This window comes from Tenrec ecaudatus, chromosome 14 (genome assembly GCF_050624435.1).
Source record: "Tenrec ecaudatus isolate mTenEca1 chromosome 14, mTenEca1.hap1, whole genome shotgun sequence".
Taxonomy (NCBI): Eukaryota; Metazoa; Chordata; class Mammalia; order Afrosoricida; family Tenrecidae; genus Tenrec; species Tenrec ecaudatus.
The window spans coordinates 1,511,829-1,527,311 of NC_134543.1; the positions used below are offsets into that span (position 1 = coordinate 1,511,829).

At 49.6% G+C, this 15,483-nt stretch overlaps 1 protein-coding gene across 3 annotated transcripts in view; it reads right to left on the reverse strand.

Moving 5' to 3' along the window:
• Positions 1-765: 765 nt before the first annotated feature.
• MARK3 (microtubule affinity regulating kinase 3) overlaps positions 766-15,483 on the reverse strand; it is a 77,209-nt gene continuing 62,491 nt past the window's right edge. Inside the window, exons 13-18 of one of the 3 annotated variants that reach the window (XM_075532094.1) lie at positions 12,383-12,600; positions 10,974-11,077; positions 5,270-5,527; positions 3,789-3,815; positions 2,692-2,736; positions 766-1,244 (exon numbers count right to left, since the gene is read on the reverse strand). In XM_075532094.1, the coding sequence (XP_075388209.1) occupies positions 899-1,244; positions 2,692-2,736; positions 3,789-3,815; positions 5,270-5,527; positions 10,974-11,077; positions 12,383-12,600 (998 nt within the window). In that variant the 3' untranslated portion in view covers positions 766-898. The remainder of the gene's footprint in view (positions 1,245-2,691; positions 2,737-3,788; positions 3,816-5,269; positions 5,528-10,973; positions 11,078-12,382; positions 12,601-15,483) is intronic. The other 2 variants (XM_075532095.1, XM_075532096.1) reach the window with 2 other exon arrangements.

Consider the following 15,483-nt stretch of genomic DNA (forward strand, 5'->3'; position numbering starts at 1 on the left):
CCGTCCTCGAGACGACGGCGTCACTGTTGGGCTTACCAGCCTCCGCAGCAGCCAGGCATGCGCTAGGCCTGAGTCTGAGGTCTGACTGAGCACTGAGTCAGAGCACATGAAAGGAAAACTATAGGCTTCATGGAGAACATGGGAGTCACGGCTGAAGCATTCAGTGGCTTCCTCCCAGGTCAGCAAGCGGGTGTGGCTGACCTGGGGGTGGGTTGGGGTGCTTGCAGTCAGCAAATGCTGACAGGGTGGCTCCAGGCCTTGAACCTGTTTCCTTTGCTCTTTAACTGGGTGGGTGGGATGGCAGGAGAGGGGCAAACAAGGCGTGTCTTTAATGACTGCCTGAATCTTCGCCTCAAATAGAGCATCAGGAGACAATGCGAGATTTTACTGAGAAAAAGTGAACTTTTAATTATCTTGTAATCTACTTAGAAAAACACACACGAGCAATGTTCACAACTAGAAATTTAAACCTTTTGCACTAAAAACCCACAAAACAGCAAACACAAAACCACAGTCATGAACTGTAAACCTGTATTAATTATCCACAAGGCTGAAGGTTAATGTGTAGTTAATTCAGTATTTTCCTCCTTGGCAATGTCAACGTTTTAGCACCAAATGATCTCCCATCGAGGGACCGGACCCAGCAGTGTCCCAGGCACGCACCCCTAGGGCAGGAGGGGTGTGATGGAGACCTGTCGGGGCGTCACGCATCTCTCATGTAGTGTGTACGTAGACAGAAAAAAGGCCAGCTCTTGCTCCTGGGCGTGCGCGCATTCTCAGATTTTAATATCATGATTTAGAAGATGCAGACGTTATTGCCTAAAGAGGGTTCTAAATACGTCTTTGTGTTCCGGGAAACACTCAAAACGGCTACGTAATTTATACCGTATTGACAGGGCTACAGCTTGAGCTCGTTGGCAATCTTGGAAGCGATATTTTTGAAAGCGATGGATGTGCCTGATATCCGCTTGAAACGAACGCCATTGAGAGAGAGTCTGGGCAGCTTGCACACCTCCATCTCCCACTGCACCAGGCTCTCAGCGTGCCCGTCACCGTGCACACAGAGCAGCAGGAAGCGCTCCCTCTGCTCGTAGTCACAGCTGTTGGCGTCTAGGACCTTGCGGATCTCCCGCATCATGTCCCCAGGGTCCAGGGAGCTCGTGGTCTTCATGCTCCAGGTGAAGCGCAGTGAGCGGGGCTTGGCATCTTTGTTCTCATCCTTCTGCTCAGCAGACACATTGCGACTGGAATGCACAAGGCAGGGTGAGTGTTAGGTGCACGGCACACCAGTCGGAGTTGGTGCAGCAACCCACTGCTGCTGGCCCACTACACCCCCCACTGGAAGAAGGCACCCTCCCACATCTGTAAACCAGGCTCAAAAAGCTCCACCAGGCAGCTTGCACTTATTACAACTCCAAACATGATTTGCTAGATAGAATTCCTAAAGGGACAAGAGGGCTGAAAGCTCCTGCAGGAAATCATGGGCAGACAGGCCAAGCCAGGGGACGGGGTCACCCACAGGGGCTAGGTTGGGGCGCCATCGAGCTGCCCCTCTACAGGGTTTTCCTTGTAGTGCAGCTCAGCAGAGCCCACACTGCACCCGTGCCCTGACATTCTCGGCTCCAACTGCTGCTGTGGTGTGGCAGCTGGGCAGTGCCTGTCTTCTCTGCTCCATGCAGGCCCATTTCTGGCCTTTGATTACCCCAGTGACACAGGCTGGCTGTCAGGCTCTGAGGCTGGGTAAGGGCACACCTGGGCATGGCCCACTGAAAGCAAGTGGAGGCCCAGCACCATGGGAATACCTCCTTGGCATTTAAGCATGGTCTCACCACGAACACTTCTCATCCCTTGTGTGTGCAGGCACCTCTGTGGGGGTGGAGCATCCACACCCAGGATAAGAATGCTGAACCCTCCCTGGGGTGGGGCACCCAGCACTCCCTGCCCTACCAGCACTGACTAGAAGCCTCCTCCACCCAAGTGGCTGCTCTGAGGGGGGGTGGGGGGGACAGGGATTTGGTTTTGTTTTCTGTGTATAACAGGGACCCAGATCTGGGGCTTGTGTGGCAGGGAGAGAAGGCAGCTTGGACAGCAAGGGTGGTGGTGGGTGAAGGGCCCAGGACAGTGAGGCAGTAGTTCCCCAGCAGACTGGCGCCTGAGACAGGCAGACACAATGGCTGTGGGCGGGTGGCAGGGATAGGCTCGGTTCTTCCAGGAGGACTCTTTATGTGTGAATGGGGCACCCGCCCCACCCCCACCCCCCCAAAAAAGCACATCCCTGCCTCTGCACATCTTGATGCAGAGGACCATCCTCCTGGAACCATCAAGTTGGCCCAGGCCAGAGTGGGAGTAGGAAGGTGGGAGGTAGAGCGGGTCTTGAGAAGTTGAAGGGGCTAACACAGTCAAGTGATGATTGCTGTGGGAGGGCACAAGTGGACGGGACAAAGAACTATGGGTTCGTTGAGCCCTAAACCTGCATAGTGACCCTAAACCAGACAATCCGCACCCTGAAAGGCATGTCATTTAAACATGAAACCTGTGGAGGGAGTGCCCTCATGTGGCCAACTGGGGAGCGGCCACCCCACCTCTATATTGAGCCTACACCAAGCTGAACATTGACCACGTGTCAGCCCCTGTGCCACGGACATGCATGATGTACTTTAAGAAACTTAAAACAGAAATAATCCCCCTCACCTGGAGCCCTCATATCTCCCGTTCCTCTCATATTCAGCTGGAAGCCTCAATGGAAAGAACGCATAGTGGGAAAGAGAAGAGAGATCTTACAAAAGCTAGCAGTACTGGAACACGCGCGCACACACACGCACACGTGAGCTGCTCAGCTGCTGGACGCACTCAGGCCACGTGCACTGGGTTGGCTTTTCTGAGGAAAGGGGAAGCCCCATTGGCAATATTCTAGTCAGTGACAAAACTCTGTCCAAGGAGAAGTGTGACCCCTGGGCAATCAGTGAGGCCCTGGGCGCATGTGCACCAAGGAGGAGGAGGTGCTCCTGTTGGGAGAATCCTGGGACTTTGGGGTTCAGAGATGATGTGGCCCTGAGGTGGCCTGTCCTCTGAGAACAGTCAGGAGGCACAGCTGTGCATAGCCCTCCCTCCCCACCCCCAGTGGAAAGTTCCAAGACAGAGACACATTTGTGACCCCTCTGAATGACTGTCATCATCAGAAAGGCCATCTTCCCTTAAGAGTAAGGCTCAGGACAAGAGTTGAGGTGAAGTAGCAGCCAGTCCCACTCTGAAGGTCAGAGAGCCCTGCACACATCCATGCTGTGGCCCTGGCCTCTGCCAAGGTGACTGCTGTGGCCGGGGTGGCTGCCCACACTTGACTTTAGTGCATCTTACACTGGCATTTCAAAGCCCCGTGCCAATTCAGTGCTGGGTGACAGAGTGACCGAGGTATGCCCGCTTCCCTTCTCCCAGGCTGTGGATGGGCATTCATAGCACGTAAGGTCACTGAACGCCCCATCTGCACACAGGAGCATGCCAAGTGTCATTAGTATGGAGACAGAATTATTTCGATGCTAAATAATTCTACCAGAGAGGAAATGCAGAGCATGCGCAGGCGGGCCGAGGGGCCACAGCCCTCTAAATGCCCTACAGAGTTAGGGCAGTTCTGTCCAAACATGCCTTTCAAAGAAATAAGCATTTAGTTCTCAGCAGGAGGTTTAGTTTTTAAGGAGAAAACCATACAAGGCTAGAAAGCCAGACCTGATGTTAATTGCAGGAGCCATTTGGGGGTGAGGATTGGAAAAAATATGTGTACATATAAATCCTACCTTTTGATAAACCTGAATGACATGTTTCTAAAAGAAATTAAGCCAAAAAAAATAAATTACCAAAAAATAACTTGCACAAGTAGAAACTCTAATCACTTACAGAGAGAAAGAAAAACCACCACTAAACTAGGGCCCGGCTTTGGTGGATGGAAAATGCTTCACACACAGGGATATTGTGTTGAACAGTAAAAGTATTAGGTCACTACATGAATATGTGATCTTTTAAGTAGAAATGTGAGAAAATCTCTACTTGTAAGAAAATATTTAGAAGCAAACATTGACATTAGCCATGGATTAATTAAATCATTCCTCAGAACTAGACATACCCCAGAAAACCCACACCTACTGCTGTCAAGGGGATTTCAACTAAAAGTAACCATGGTGGGGAGGGTGGAGAGCATGGTGAGGTGAGGGTCCTGGGTGAGGGGTGATGGTCTAAGGAAGCAGGTGCTGAGCATGGTGGGGGCATGAGCCATGGTCTCCTCTGGACGCTGACAAGCTCAACCCCCTTGTGGTGTGAGATTTCAAATCTCTGAGCCATCTATGGTCGGGTGACACTGAGGCCACAAGGAAGTGCTACAAGTGTAACCCTCGGTCCAAGGCAGGTGGCCCAAATCTGTCAGTGATTGTACTAAGACGATCAACTTCAAGCACAAGGGCAACCATGAAACAAGTCTAGGATTGCATGATGTATGAGGTATAGTTAAACAGCTGTATGAGGTATAGTTAAACAGCTGACCACAGAGCAGGGTAAAGGGCCTGAGGTGGAGGTTGGGGGCTGACCGGGGGCCTCATTTCCAACCCACGTTTCCGGGACAGATTTCATTTCAGCCTCATCTCTGAGGAAGTAGCAGGGACACTTGGGGCACTGTACTCCACACGGCTCTGCTTGGGTGCGGGTGGGGCCCCCTAGGCCAGTCTGGTGTACAGGGCTGAGGCCATACTGGAAGGGATGAAGCCTTGGGGCTCCCAGTGGTAGGGCAGGTGCTTATAGGGCAAAGTGGTTATCTTCCTTTTTCCTCCTGAAGCATCGGATGTTTTGAGGGCCCTGGACCATTTGGCAGAGAAAGAAGTCCTCCTTGGTCAAAGTCGCCAGGGGCTCTAGTCTGCTCACACACTGTTGTCCTCTGAGAATACTTCAGGTTCTCCTCACCCTGCCCTGCTGGCAGGAAAATTTTCGGAGGTACCAAGCTCTGAGATCCCCGGCTCCACAGGATGCTGGGGGCCAGGTTCCGTGCACCTTCCCTCAATTGGGGGTGAGTGCCTGCCACAAATGACCACTGAATCCAGAACCCTGATCCACCCCCCCCCCAGAGGCAGAGTGTGACCCTACCCTGCGGAGACCCTTGTCTCAAGGACAGAAAGGACACCACACACAACAAGCAGCACAGACTAGGATGCCACCAGCAGGTGCCCCCACTCCCCCCACCTCGCAGCTCTTCCTCTGAGCAGTCTGCACCCTGTCAGCACTCAGCACTTACCTCCTGGTTAGTTTTGAAGTGAGTTTACTAAAAAGATTCGTGGAACCCCGGCTTCGAGTCTGGGACAAGGGTGTGGCTTCATGGGACAGACTGGGCGAGGCAGGTGGGCCGTTGTATGTGGCTGTCCGCCGCTCCCGGGGCTGGCCGTGGAAAGTGCTTCGAATGGCCGTCCCTCTGGGGAAGCGTATGCGGTCGGGGGTGGCCGCGCTGCTAACACTGTGCGTTGATGCAACTGGAGCGCTCTGATCCGGAAGGGCACTGCAGGGGAGAGGACCGGTCCACTTCGTTCTTTTTCTTCTCAAGATAATCTTATTGGGGGCTTCTACAATTCTTACAATCCATACATCAATTGTATCCAACATATTAGTACATCTATTGCTATCGCTCTTTTCTAGACATTTACTGTCTACTGAGCCCTTGGGATCAGTCCCCCTGTTCCCCTCACTTGTTCTTTGGCAGGTGGCAGCAGGAAACCAGGAAAGCAAGTGCCAAGCGGGGTGGGGTAGCAGAGGGACAGGCACACACGGCCTTTGGGGCTGAGAGGAAGGCAGGGACTGCCACCCACAGTAAGGAAGGGCGAAGTCAAGGGCTTCCCTCCCCACAGAAAAGCGGTACAGTGAGCATGTGCTGATGTCACTGACACACAGGCACCGGGACTGTTTGGGGGCACACTAAGGAGCCAATGATGCCAGAGGACCCCCTGCTGGGGCAGGGGCAAAGCCCCTGGGACACACAAACACAGGGGATGGCTGAGAGGAAACCCTGACGTGGGCCACCCTGAGACTAGGGCAGAAGCCAGGGCGCAGAGCTTCAGCTCACAGTGGTGGGGTGGAGACATCGTCTTGGGGTATTCTACTTCCTGATGCCTCGGCTGCTGGGCAAGCCAAGCCCTCTGCCTGCCTGGGATAGACGGAGGGACCAGCCCTTCTAGCCAGCCAGGAAGGGCAGAGCCACCGGTCCCCAGGAACACACCTGCCTCTCCATCTGCATCCTTCCAGAGGACTCTGCGCTCTCAAACTACGCTGAGGGCTCTAGAGCAGCTGCCCACCGGACTCAGCTCAAGGATCCTTAACTTTAAAAGTGAGAGCATAAGACCAGCCCCACCTGATGCTCTGTACACAGAAGTGGGCTGTGCAAGCAGAGGGCCCCACTGATGTTTCTGCAGGAAAGCACACACCACTTGGCTGGGGCCGCCAAAGGACCTCTAGCAGCTGACGACAATGGCTACTGCAGAGAGAGACCCACCTAGGAGCCCCAGTAGCCCAGCGGTTATGTGGCCGGCTGCTGGCTGCAAGTTGTGGGTCCCAAGGGGAGACTGTCTAACACCCTACTGAGCAGCTCTATTGTCCTACAGGACCACATCAACATGATGTCAGCAGACTCTGAGACTTGCTCTTCATCGTGGAGTAGCTAAGGCACATGGAAGAAGTTATTAAGTCAAAGAGTTCAATAGAAAATTTCAAAGGACAAAGCAAGACGACAAAGCCAAGTATTATAACGAAACATGCAAAGACCTAGAGTCAGAAAACCAGCATATCTAAAAGCACTAGCCCAAAGCAAGATGACAAGGGTCCAGGAATTGATGGAATGCTCTTGAAATGATTCAACAGCTGATGAAGCACTCACTTGTCTATGCCAGGAAATCTTGGCCAACTGACTGGAAGAGATCCTTATTTGTGTCCATTGCAAAGAAAGGTGACCCAACAGAATGGCTGAGCGACAGAACAGCATCACTCTTAATGCATGCTGGTAATGTTTTATAGGAGATTACCCAAATATGGTGTAATGGCCATACATTACTGGGGGGCCAGCCACTAGAGGTTCAAGCCTGAGTCAGAAGAGGACGTGCAACAAGGGATACCATTGCTGACATCAGATGACTCTTGGTTCAAAGAAGAGAATACCAGAAAGATGTTTACCTGTGCTTTATCGATGACGCAACTTTATTAACTATGAGTGGACCATAATAAACTACGGATAACCTTGAGAAGAAAGAATTCCAAAACACTTCATTGTGTTCATTTGGAACTTGTATATGGATCAAGAGGCAATTGTGAAACTAGAACAAGGAAATACTGCAAGGTTTAAATCAAGAAAGGTGTGCATCAGGATTGTATCCTCTCACCATACTCATTCAATCTATAAGCTGAGATGATCACCATACAAGCTGGATGCTATGAAGAACATGACATCAGGATTGGAAGAAGACTTATTAGCAACCTGCAATATGAAGATGAAACAACCTTGGTTCCTGAAAGTGAGGAGAACCTGAAGCACTTGCTGAAGAAGACCAAGGACTGAGTGATCAATATGGATTACAACTCACTATAAAGAAAACCAAAATCCTCACTACTAGACTGAAAGGAAACATCATAATAAATGGAGAAAATATTGAAGTTGTCAAGGACTTTGTCTTGTTTGGAGCCACAATCAATGGTGATGGAAACAACAGCCAAGAGGTCAAAAGATGGGTTACACTGGGTCAATCTGCAGTCCAGGATCTCTTCAAGTGTCCCTTGCAGGGAAGGCTGGTGAACCTTCGTCTTACATACCACGTATACTCGAGTGTAAGTCGACCTGAATGCCTCTATCGAGGGATCTAGTTTTACCACAAAAACTGCAATAAAAATGTGCTGAAAAAACTCGGCATATGCATGAGTATACATGGTACTCTGGACATGTTGAGAGAGACCAGTTGCTGAAGAATATTATATTTGGTAAAATACAAGGGGAGGGACGGAGCGGAAGGCCCTCTGGGAGACGGATTGACACAGGTGTTGCAATAAAGGGCTCAAGCACAGGAACAACTATGAGGATGGCATAGGGCAGGGGAGTGTTTCATTCTGTTGTGGATGGGGTTGCTATGGGTCAGAACTGATTCGATGGCACCCAATAACAACAACTTGAAACTAACACAACAACCCACAAGGCGAGTCCTAAGGAATCAAACAGAACTCCCAACTTTTTCCAAAAGTGAAAATAAATAAGAGCAAGAATTAAAGCAGCCATGTGCTGAGACAGAGAGCACAAGCAACAGGCAGAGGCTGCAGTTCGTCTGGCAGAGCTCTACAGACAGAATGGCCGCATCTCACTGCTGGGATTGAAGGCGCCGTCCACTCAAGATGGCCCATCACAAAAGAATGAAAGACCTCGGAACCCAGGAACAAGAATGTGAGTATTGATACCAGGAGGGTACTGGGAAGGTGGAGAGAGGAGGGGAGGTAGGGGGAACCAATCATAACGATTGACACATAACCCCCCCCCCCATGGAGGATGAACAACAGAAACTGTGGGGCAAGAAAGACAGTGGATGGTCTAAGATATGAAAATAATAATGAAAAAAAGACAAGAAAATAACAATGATTTATAATTTATCAAGGGGTCACAAGGGGAGAAGGGAGGGAGCGAAAAGAGGAACTGATACCAAGGGCTAAAATAGAAAGTAAATGTTTACCCCCAGAAGAATTTATTTCAAAGGACGGCATTGAACCTGCAGGTCCAGGAGAGAGACATATCTGATTGGAGCATACGGGACCAGATGAAGGGGGAGGAGGAGGAGAGAGTGGAGCACATCCTGGCCCACCAGGCCGTGAGGACGATGTTCCCAATTAGAGCAGCCAGTCAACAGAGAGGACCACACGGCTGGCCCCACTAGGAGACATGATGCCCCTCACTGACCCATAGTCCTACAGGGGACAACACCAGAGACACAGTGTAGGAATTGCACCCGATCTGATCCCACCACACCAAGGCAAAACACTAAGGGGGTGCAACAGAACAGCAAGGGAAGGGAGCAGTGAGGTTCTCAGGGAATGCTGAAGGTGGACTTTGGGGCCAGGGCATGGTGCCCCAACAGACTGACTGGAAATCACTCCTAAAGGCCAACAAACAATCCTTGGACTAACTACAAAAAAGAAAAAGTAAATGTTTATAAAATAATGATGGCAACATATGTACAAATATGTTTGATACAACTGATGTATTGGGGAAGGGGGAGCAGGGGGAGAGAGAAAAAATGAGCTGATACCAAGGGCAAAAGCAGAAAGCAAATGTTTTGAGAATGATTATGGCAACAAATGTACAAATGTGATTGACACAATGGATGTACATATGGATTGTGATAAGAGTTGTATGAGCCCCCCAAAAAAGATTATAAACAAAACAAAAAAAACCCAACTGATGCATGGACTGTTTTGAGCTGTAAGAGGCCCTGGTAAAATGATCTTTTAGTAATAAAAGAATGAAAAGCCTGTCAGTTCTGGGCGTCATTACAATCACCGTAATTCAAAACCCCAACACACACACACACACACACACACACACACACACACACACACACACACACAAACGTCATTACAATCACCGTAATTCAAAACCCCAACACACACACACACACACACACACACACACACACACACACACAAAAAACGTCATTACAATCACTGTAATTCAAAACCCCAACACACACACACACACACACACACACAAACGTCATTACAATCACCGTAATTCAAAACCCCAACACACACACACACACACGTCACTGCACACTTGCAATCATACACACCACACGCTCCCAGGTCATCACAGACTTGGACCTAGGACTCGGCGCATACTCTGGGTCTTCCTGAAGAGACTCTAGGAGCCATCTGGCCTGTTTGCCTAATTCACTCACACCCACAGAACACAGAGCAACCTGTGCAACCCCCTACTCCCCCCACGCCCCCCAGGATCTTCTTCCTCAGCTAGCCTCACTGGCTGCCCCACAACCAGAGGATGTACAGCTTAAGCACAAATTGGACCTCATGTTCCTGTGCCTGCTGCCCTGCAGACCTCAGCATCTTGAAGATGGGAGTGCGATTCTGTACTCTGTCCATAATATCAGCACCCTTGTCCCTGCTGTCTCTTCCCTGCAGGTACACTATGCCCTCCCCCACCTTGGCCTGGAATCCTCTGGGTTCTTCAAATTCAACTCTTGGGACCACAGTTCCATCCAGAGTGAAACCACCACAGCTCCCCCCATGGCAGGGCAGAGGCCACGTGGCCTGGGGGGGTTGGCAGACCACGGTGAGAGCAGCCACCACAGAGCTCCACCAGTGCAACACATACTAGCCTGCTCTCCGGCCAGTTTCCTACAAGTTGCATTTAAGAATGCTTATCCTCTCTCAACACCAGACTCCTTTATTCCCTTTGCCCTCTCCCCCAAGTGAACTCTACCTCATGACCTCCGAACTGACCCAAATCTCACTTTACAACTCTTGGTAACGTCTGATGTCATCGCCCCGGACCTCTATGTAGCAGATGAGGACAGAATGGCCTGTAGACTAGACTGGAAAACAAATCCTAGAGGCACACTGCTTTAATCAGACGCTTCCCCCACACCAGCCTGCCCACGCAGCCCTTTCTGAGGACTGGTAATCTGATCTTTAAACTGGCGACACAGCCACCTTGTGCCCCCCACCCCAGTACTACTCTCCTCGTGGACACTCTGGATTCACCCAACCCCTCAGCTGTGAGGATGAAGGGGAGCTGGGGGGCTGGGAGGTGTTTTGTGCACAGAATCCTGGAATCTCACTGTGAACCAGCTTTCAACTGAACTTATCTGTGAGAAATCTTACAGCAGCGATCGGAATTACTATGATAAAAGCCCGGATCACTTGGAAAAAACAAATTTCCTTGCAAACAGGTAAAAACCCATACCTACCTGTTCTCTTTTCCATTCTGAATGACCGAATGCCTATCAGCTGTAGTTCTTTCACTACAAACGTAAGTATTCCGCCTCGTCATTCCACCAGATGCTGTGTTACTCTATGAAAATGAAGTTTTAAACAACCATTGATCTTAGGAAAATTACAAACGATTAGTTATCTATGTAAATAATACTCTCTAAAGGTGACATTAGTGAAGATGATGGCCCAGCAGTCCCTGGGTGGTTAACGATAGTACTCGCCTGCTTGCACGTGGCTGCTGGCCGCACTCAGGGGAGCCTTGGAAGCAAGGGCTGGTGATCTACTTCCCAAAACCCACCCCTGAAAAACCTTGTGGGACACAGATTGTCCCAGGCGACAGCTGACTTGATGGGGGGGGGGGGGGAAGAGCATCTCTGATTCAGCACAGACTGCGAGCACTGCGGGAGGGGAGGGAAGGACAGAGGGAGCCACTTGGGATTTGACAAGACAACAGGACTGTAACCAGAAAAGGCACTATGCCCTTGAGGGAGGCAGGAGAGGACCATGTACTGAGAGCTCAATGGTGACGGAGACCGTGGGGACGTGCTCTCCAAAGGGCATGGAGAGAAGTGGAGCGACAAGGTTGAGTGGTGAAGGCGGAGGGTCCTCAGCCTTCTCTGACACTGTCAGCAAATGTCAGTGGGCAAAGTGAAGTGTGCCCTGTTTCAAGGCACCTGGAGGCAGAGTTAAAGGCCTTTCACACCAGGACTTGCTCTGAGCACCAGGCCAAGGGCCCACCAGAACTCCAAGAACCTGAAGGAAGCATGAAAGAGTTCAGAGAGGAGCAGGCTTCTGCACTGGAGTGGCAGCTAGTTGAGGAGGGCAGGAGAGGGCATCACTTTGGGGATATCACACAGTGCGCTAACTCATGGGGTCATTCTCTCCATCCCCTAGCAGATCCCTCAGAAGGCTGTCATGTTTATGATCAAGTTAATGTGATAGTTTAAATGTAGCATATTGTAGTTTATATGAATACTTGGTTTTATAAAATCTTTTCACACTACATTACAATATTATTAGTTGCGATTATTATTAGTAGCTGAGCCAATTCTCAACTCTTACCAATGCTGCACAGGTTTCTGAGGTTGTATGTCTGTACAAGAGCAGGGAGCCTGATCTTCCTTGCCCAGAGTGGCTACCAGTCCAATGCTCAGCCAACACAGCATCTCCCTGGCCTGGGAGCAGTCTAGCCTTCTAGGGCTCCATCCAGGAGACGACGGAGCGTCTGTGGCTGCACTCTCACTGAAGCACGCCCACCTCTCAGGGTCCGGCCCAACTGAGAGGCTACTGCCAGCCCTTGAGGCACAGCTCAGGTTTCCAGGAGCGAGACACCTGGGCCCTGCTGACCCCGCCCAGCCGGCAGGAAGTGGGTGGCAGTACTCACCCCCGGGGCCGTGGAGCTCTTCTTGCGCTCGGGGATGTCTGCCTTGTTGGGGTTGCTGGCGTTGCCAAGCATGGGGCTGGCTGGAGCGATTCCCTTTCCTCCAGCGGCACTGCCACCTGACTTCCGGGTGGGGACCCCATCTTCTTTAAGGTCACTATCTGTGGTGCTTGTTTGACTCCTTTTTGGATATGCCACAACGGAAGGAATAGCTGGCCCGGCTAAAAGAGAGAGTTCAACTTTTATAAGCCAGAAGGGGAGTTCCCATTTTATCCAATGGATATAAAGGGTATGAATTCTGAGAAAATGGTCATGCATCTTAAAAAATGTGGAATAGCACCATCTCTTCTTAAGCAGTTTCCCATTCACAGGGGAGCTCAAGTCCAAGTGCACGCAATGGTCTCGAGCATGCTCCTCCTCCTCCTCCTCCAGGGTTTTCCCACTAAAGGCTCCTGGTGCTGTGCTTTGGAAACACGCAAGAAGGACTGCTGCACAGATGACCCCACGTCACCAACTGCTCCCGTGGGATGATGGAACAAGAGAAAGTTTCACGGGTCATTTTTTTTTAGGTTTCATCTTTGATTTAAAAAACAAACTCCTAAGTAGCAATGCCTTCCTGAAGGATATGGACAGCTGTGGCCAAGGAGTGGTATGCACAGAGAGCTCACAGTCCCCATAACAGCCCAGGAGCTCGCAGAGTAGAGACTTCTGGAAGTGGGTTCCTGGGAGTTTATGACAAATGCTGCCCTGTGGAAACCTTGGAGGACCACCCCAAAAACTCCTCCTTGACCCTGGGGTGGTGGTGAGTGTCGCCACCTAGTGACTCTGCCAGGTGCTGCACCATCCTCACATCCTCATGAACCTCACTGTCCTCTTATGACGGAGGAGTTTTCTTTATAGAGTCGATTACAAATAGGAGGGGGTGGGGAGCACTTCCGGGAAAGCTAAAAGAAAAACGAACAAGGTTTCATTTTACCCATGGAGACAGCACATGTTTTCATTTGGAAACTTGAATGTAGAAAAAAGAAAATTTAGCAAAGTGCAGAGTGAAATGACCTTTTCCTCACTATCAGAAGAAATCGAATGACCAGGACTTTTAAGTGGCTACTGGCCAAACTGGCTTATTTGGAAACTTTTATAATTTATATTTAGAAATCACAAATTTTTACTATTTTAAGGCTTGAGAATCTGCCTGGGAGACATGATACAATGCATCAAATATAAGTCAGATGTTTCCAAACACTTCCCTGGTCCTACCTGTACTCATCTGGTCCTTGTGTGTCCAGCAGGCAGGATGTAATAGTCCCCTCAGAGACAGCCTCTGCTTGCTGACTCCAGCAGCCCCCTCCCATTTCTGTTACACTGTCCTTCTAGTCTGTCTAGGGAGTGGTTGTTTCACACTGGTTTGCTTCAATGAGCAGAACCCTCTTAAGATTCACGCACACAGTTGTGAGTCTCAGCAGTGTGCTCCTTGGCTCCACACAAAGACAGTGGGTTTTATGGAGTGGAGCTGATTGGCCTCAGTGTGTGTTTAAAGAGAAATTCAGAAAGGAAATGACCATTTATCTTCTATTGCTGCAAGGGGTTTATGCTTTCAGATTTAGTTACATCTTCACCTCAATTGCAAAATCACATGTGTCCACACATGGGCCACTCTTTCCACCTGACAGAATGCAGATGGAAAAAGTCCAGAGACAGTAAAAACAAACAAACAAAAAACCAACATGGGGGTAAAGGGGGTATCATTAAAAGGTAGGACTAGACCAACAAATTCTGTATTCCAGAATCCTGGAATTAAAGGAACTATTCCTGAAGTTCACATTCGTGGCTAATGGTGATGAACACACACTAGGATATTGTCTCAGGGCACCCACACAAGGTGCTGTCCAGGCAATACATCCTTTGGGGTCCTTAGCCTTACAAAGTTGAGTCACTTCCATAGCAAGGAGTTTAAGAGTGAGACTAGTTTAGCCCAACCAACATAAAGAGAGGATCGAGAATGACACTGCTCCAAAAAATTAAACCCATTAAGGCAAGTCTCTAGAACTGCATAGGTTCAATATGATAGCCTCTAGCCACAACATGTGGGTACACTGCTGTGGTTAGATGCCATCCAATTGGCTCAGGTTCATAGCAACCCCACGTAAAACAGAACAAAGCCACGTATGGTTCTGAACCATCCTCCAAGTTGTTGCTATGCTCAAGCCCATTATGGCAGCCACGGTGTCAAGCCATCTCATTGAAGGCTTTTCTGGTTTTTTTTCACCAACCCTTTACTTTTATAAAGCATGATGTCCTTCACCTAGAGCTGGTGCCCTGAAAATACATCTAAAGTATGTGAGGTAACCTCCTACTAGCCTCACTTCTAAGGAGTCTGCGTTCTGGGTTTTATTTCTTCCAAGACAGTTTTGTTCATTCTTCTGGCAGTCTGTGATATATTCAATACTCTTCTCTACTAACAAAATCCAAATGCATCCATCGTTCTTTGGCCTCAATTACTGTCTAGCTCTTCCATGTACAGGGGTCAAATGAAGACACCACAGCATGGGTCAATTCTCTAAGCGCCACCTTTGCTTTTAAAAGCTTCACAGTCGAAGCAGTTCTGCCTAATGCAATCTGCTGTCTGATACGCTGACTACTGCTTCCATACGCATCGCGACTGTGGATTCCAGCAAAATGAATTCCTTTGACAACCTTTTTGTGCCTTTATTATGATATGGGCCTACTGGTCCAGTTGTGAGAATCCTTGTTTTCTTTCCCCCTTTTTAGTGATGTTTAAAATTGTGAATTAAACGAGAGGTTTACCTTTCAGAGCATCAACTCTGTATTCAATAGTTCAAACCACTCATCAATCCCCCCAGTATTCTACCCCAAGCCCTCACCAAATGTCTCTTGCTCTCCTTGTGAACTTCCACCTTCCCTTTCACCCAAGTCAACCCTCTGGTCCAGTGGTCCTCAACCTGTGGGTCAAGACCCCTTTGGGGGTAAAATGACCCTTTCACAGGGGTTGCCTAAGACCATCGGAAAACACATATTTCCAATGGTCTTAGGAAGCGAGACACCGCTTTTCTATGTTTCCAGGCAGGTCCGCCCACATGCATATA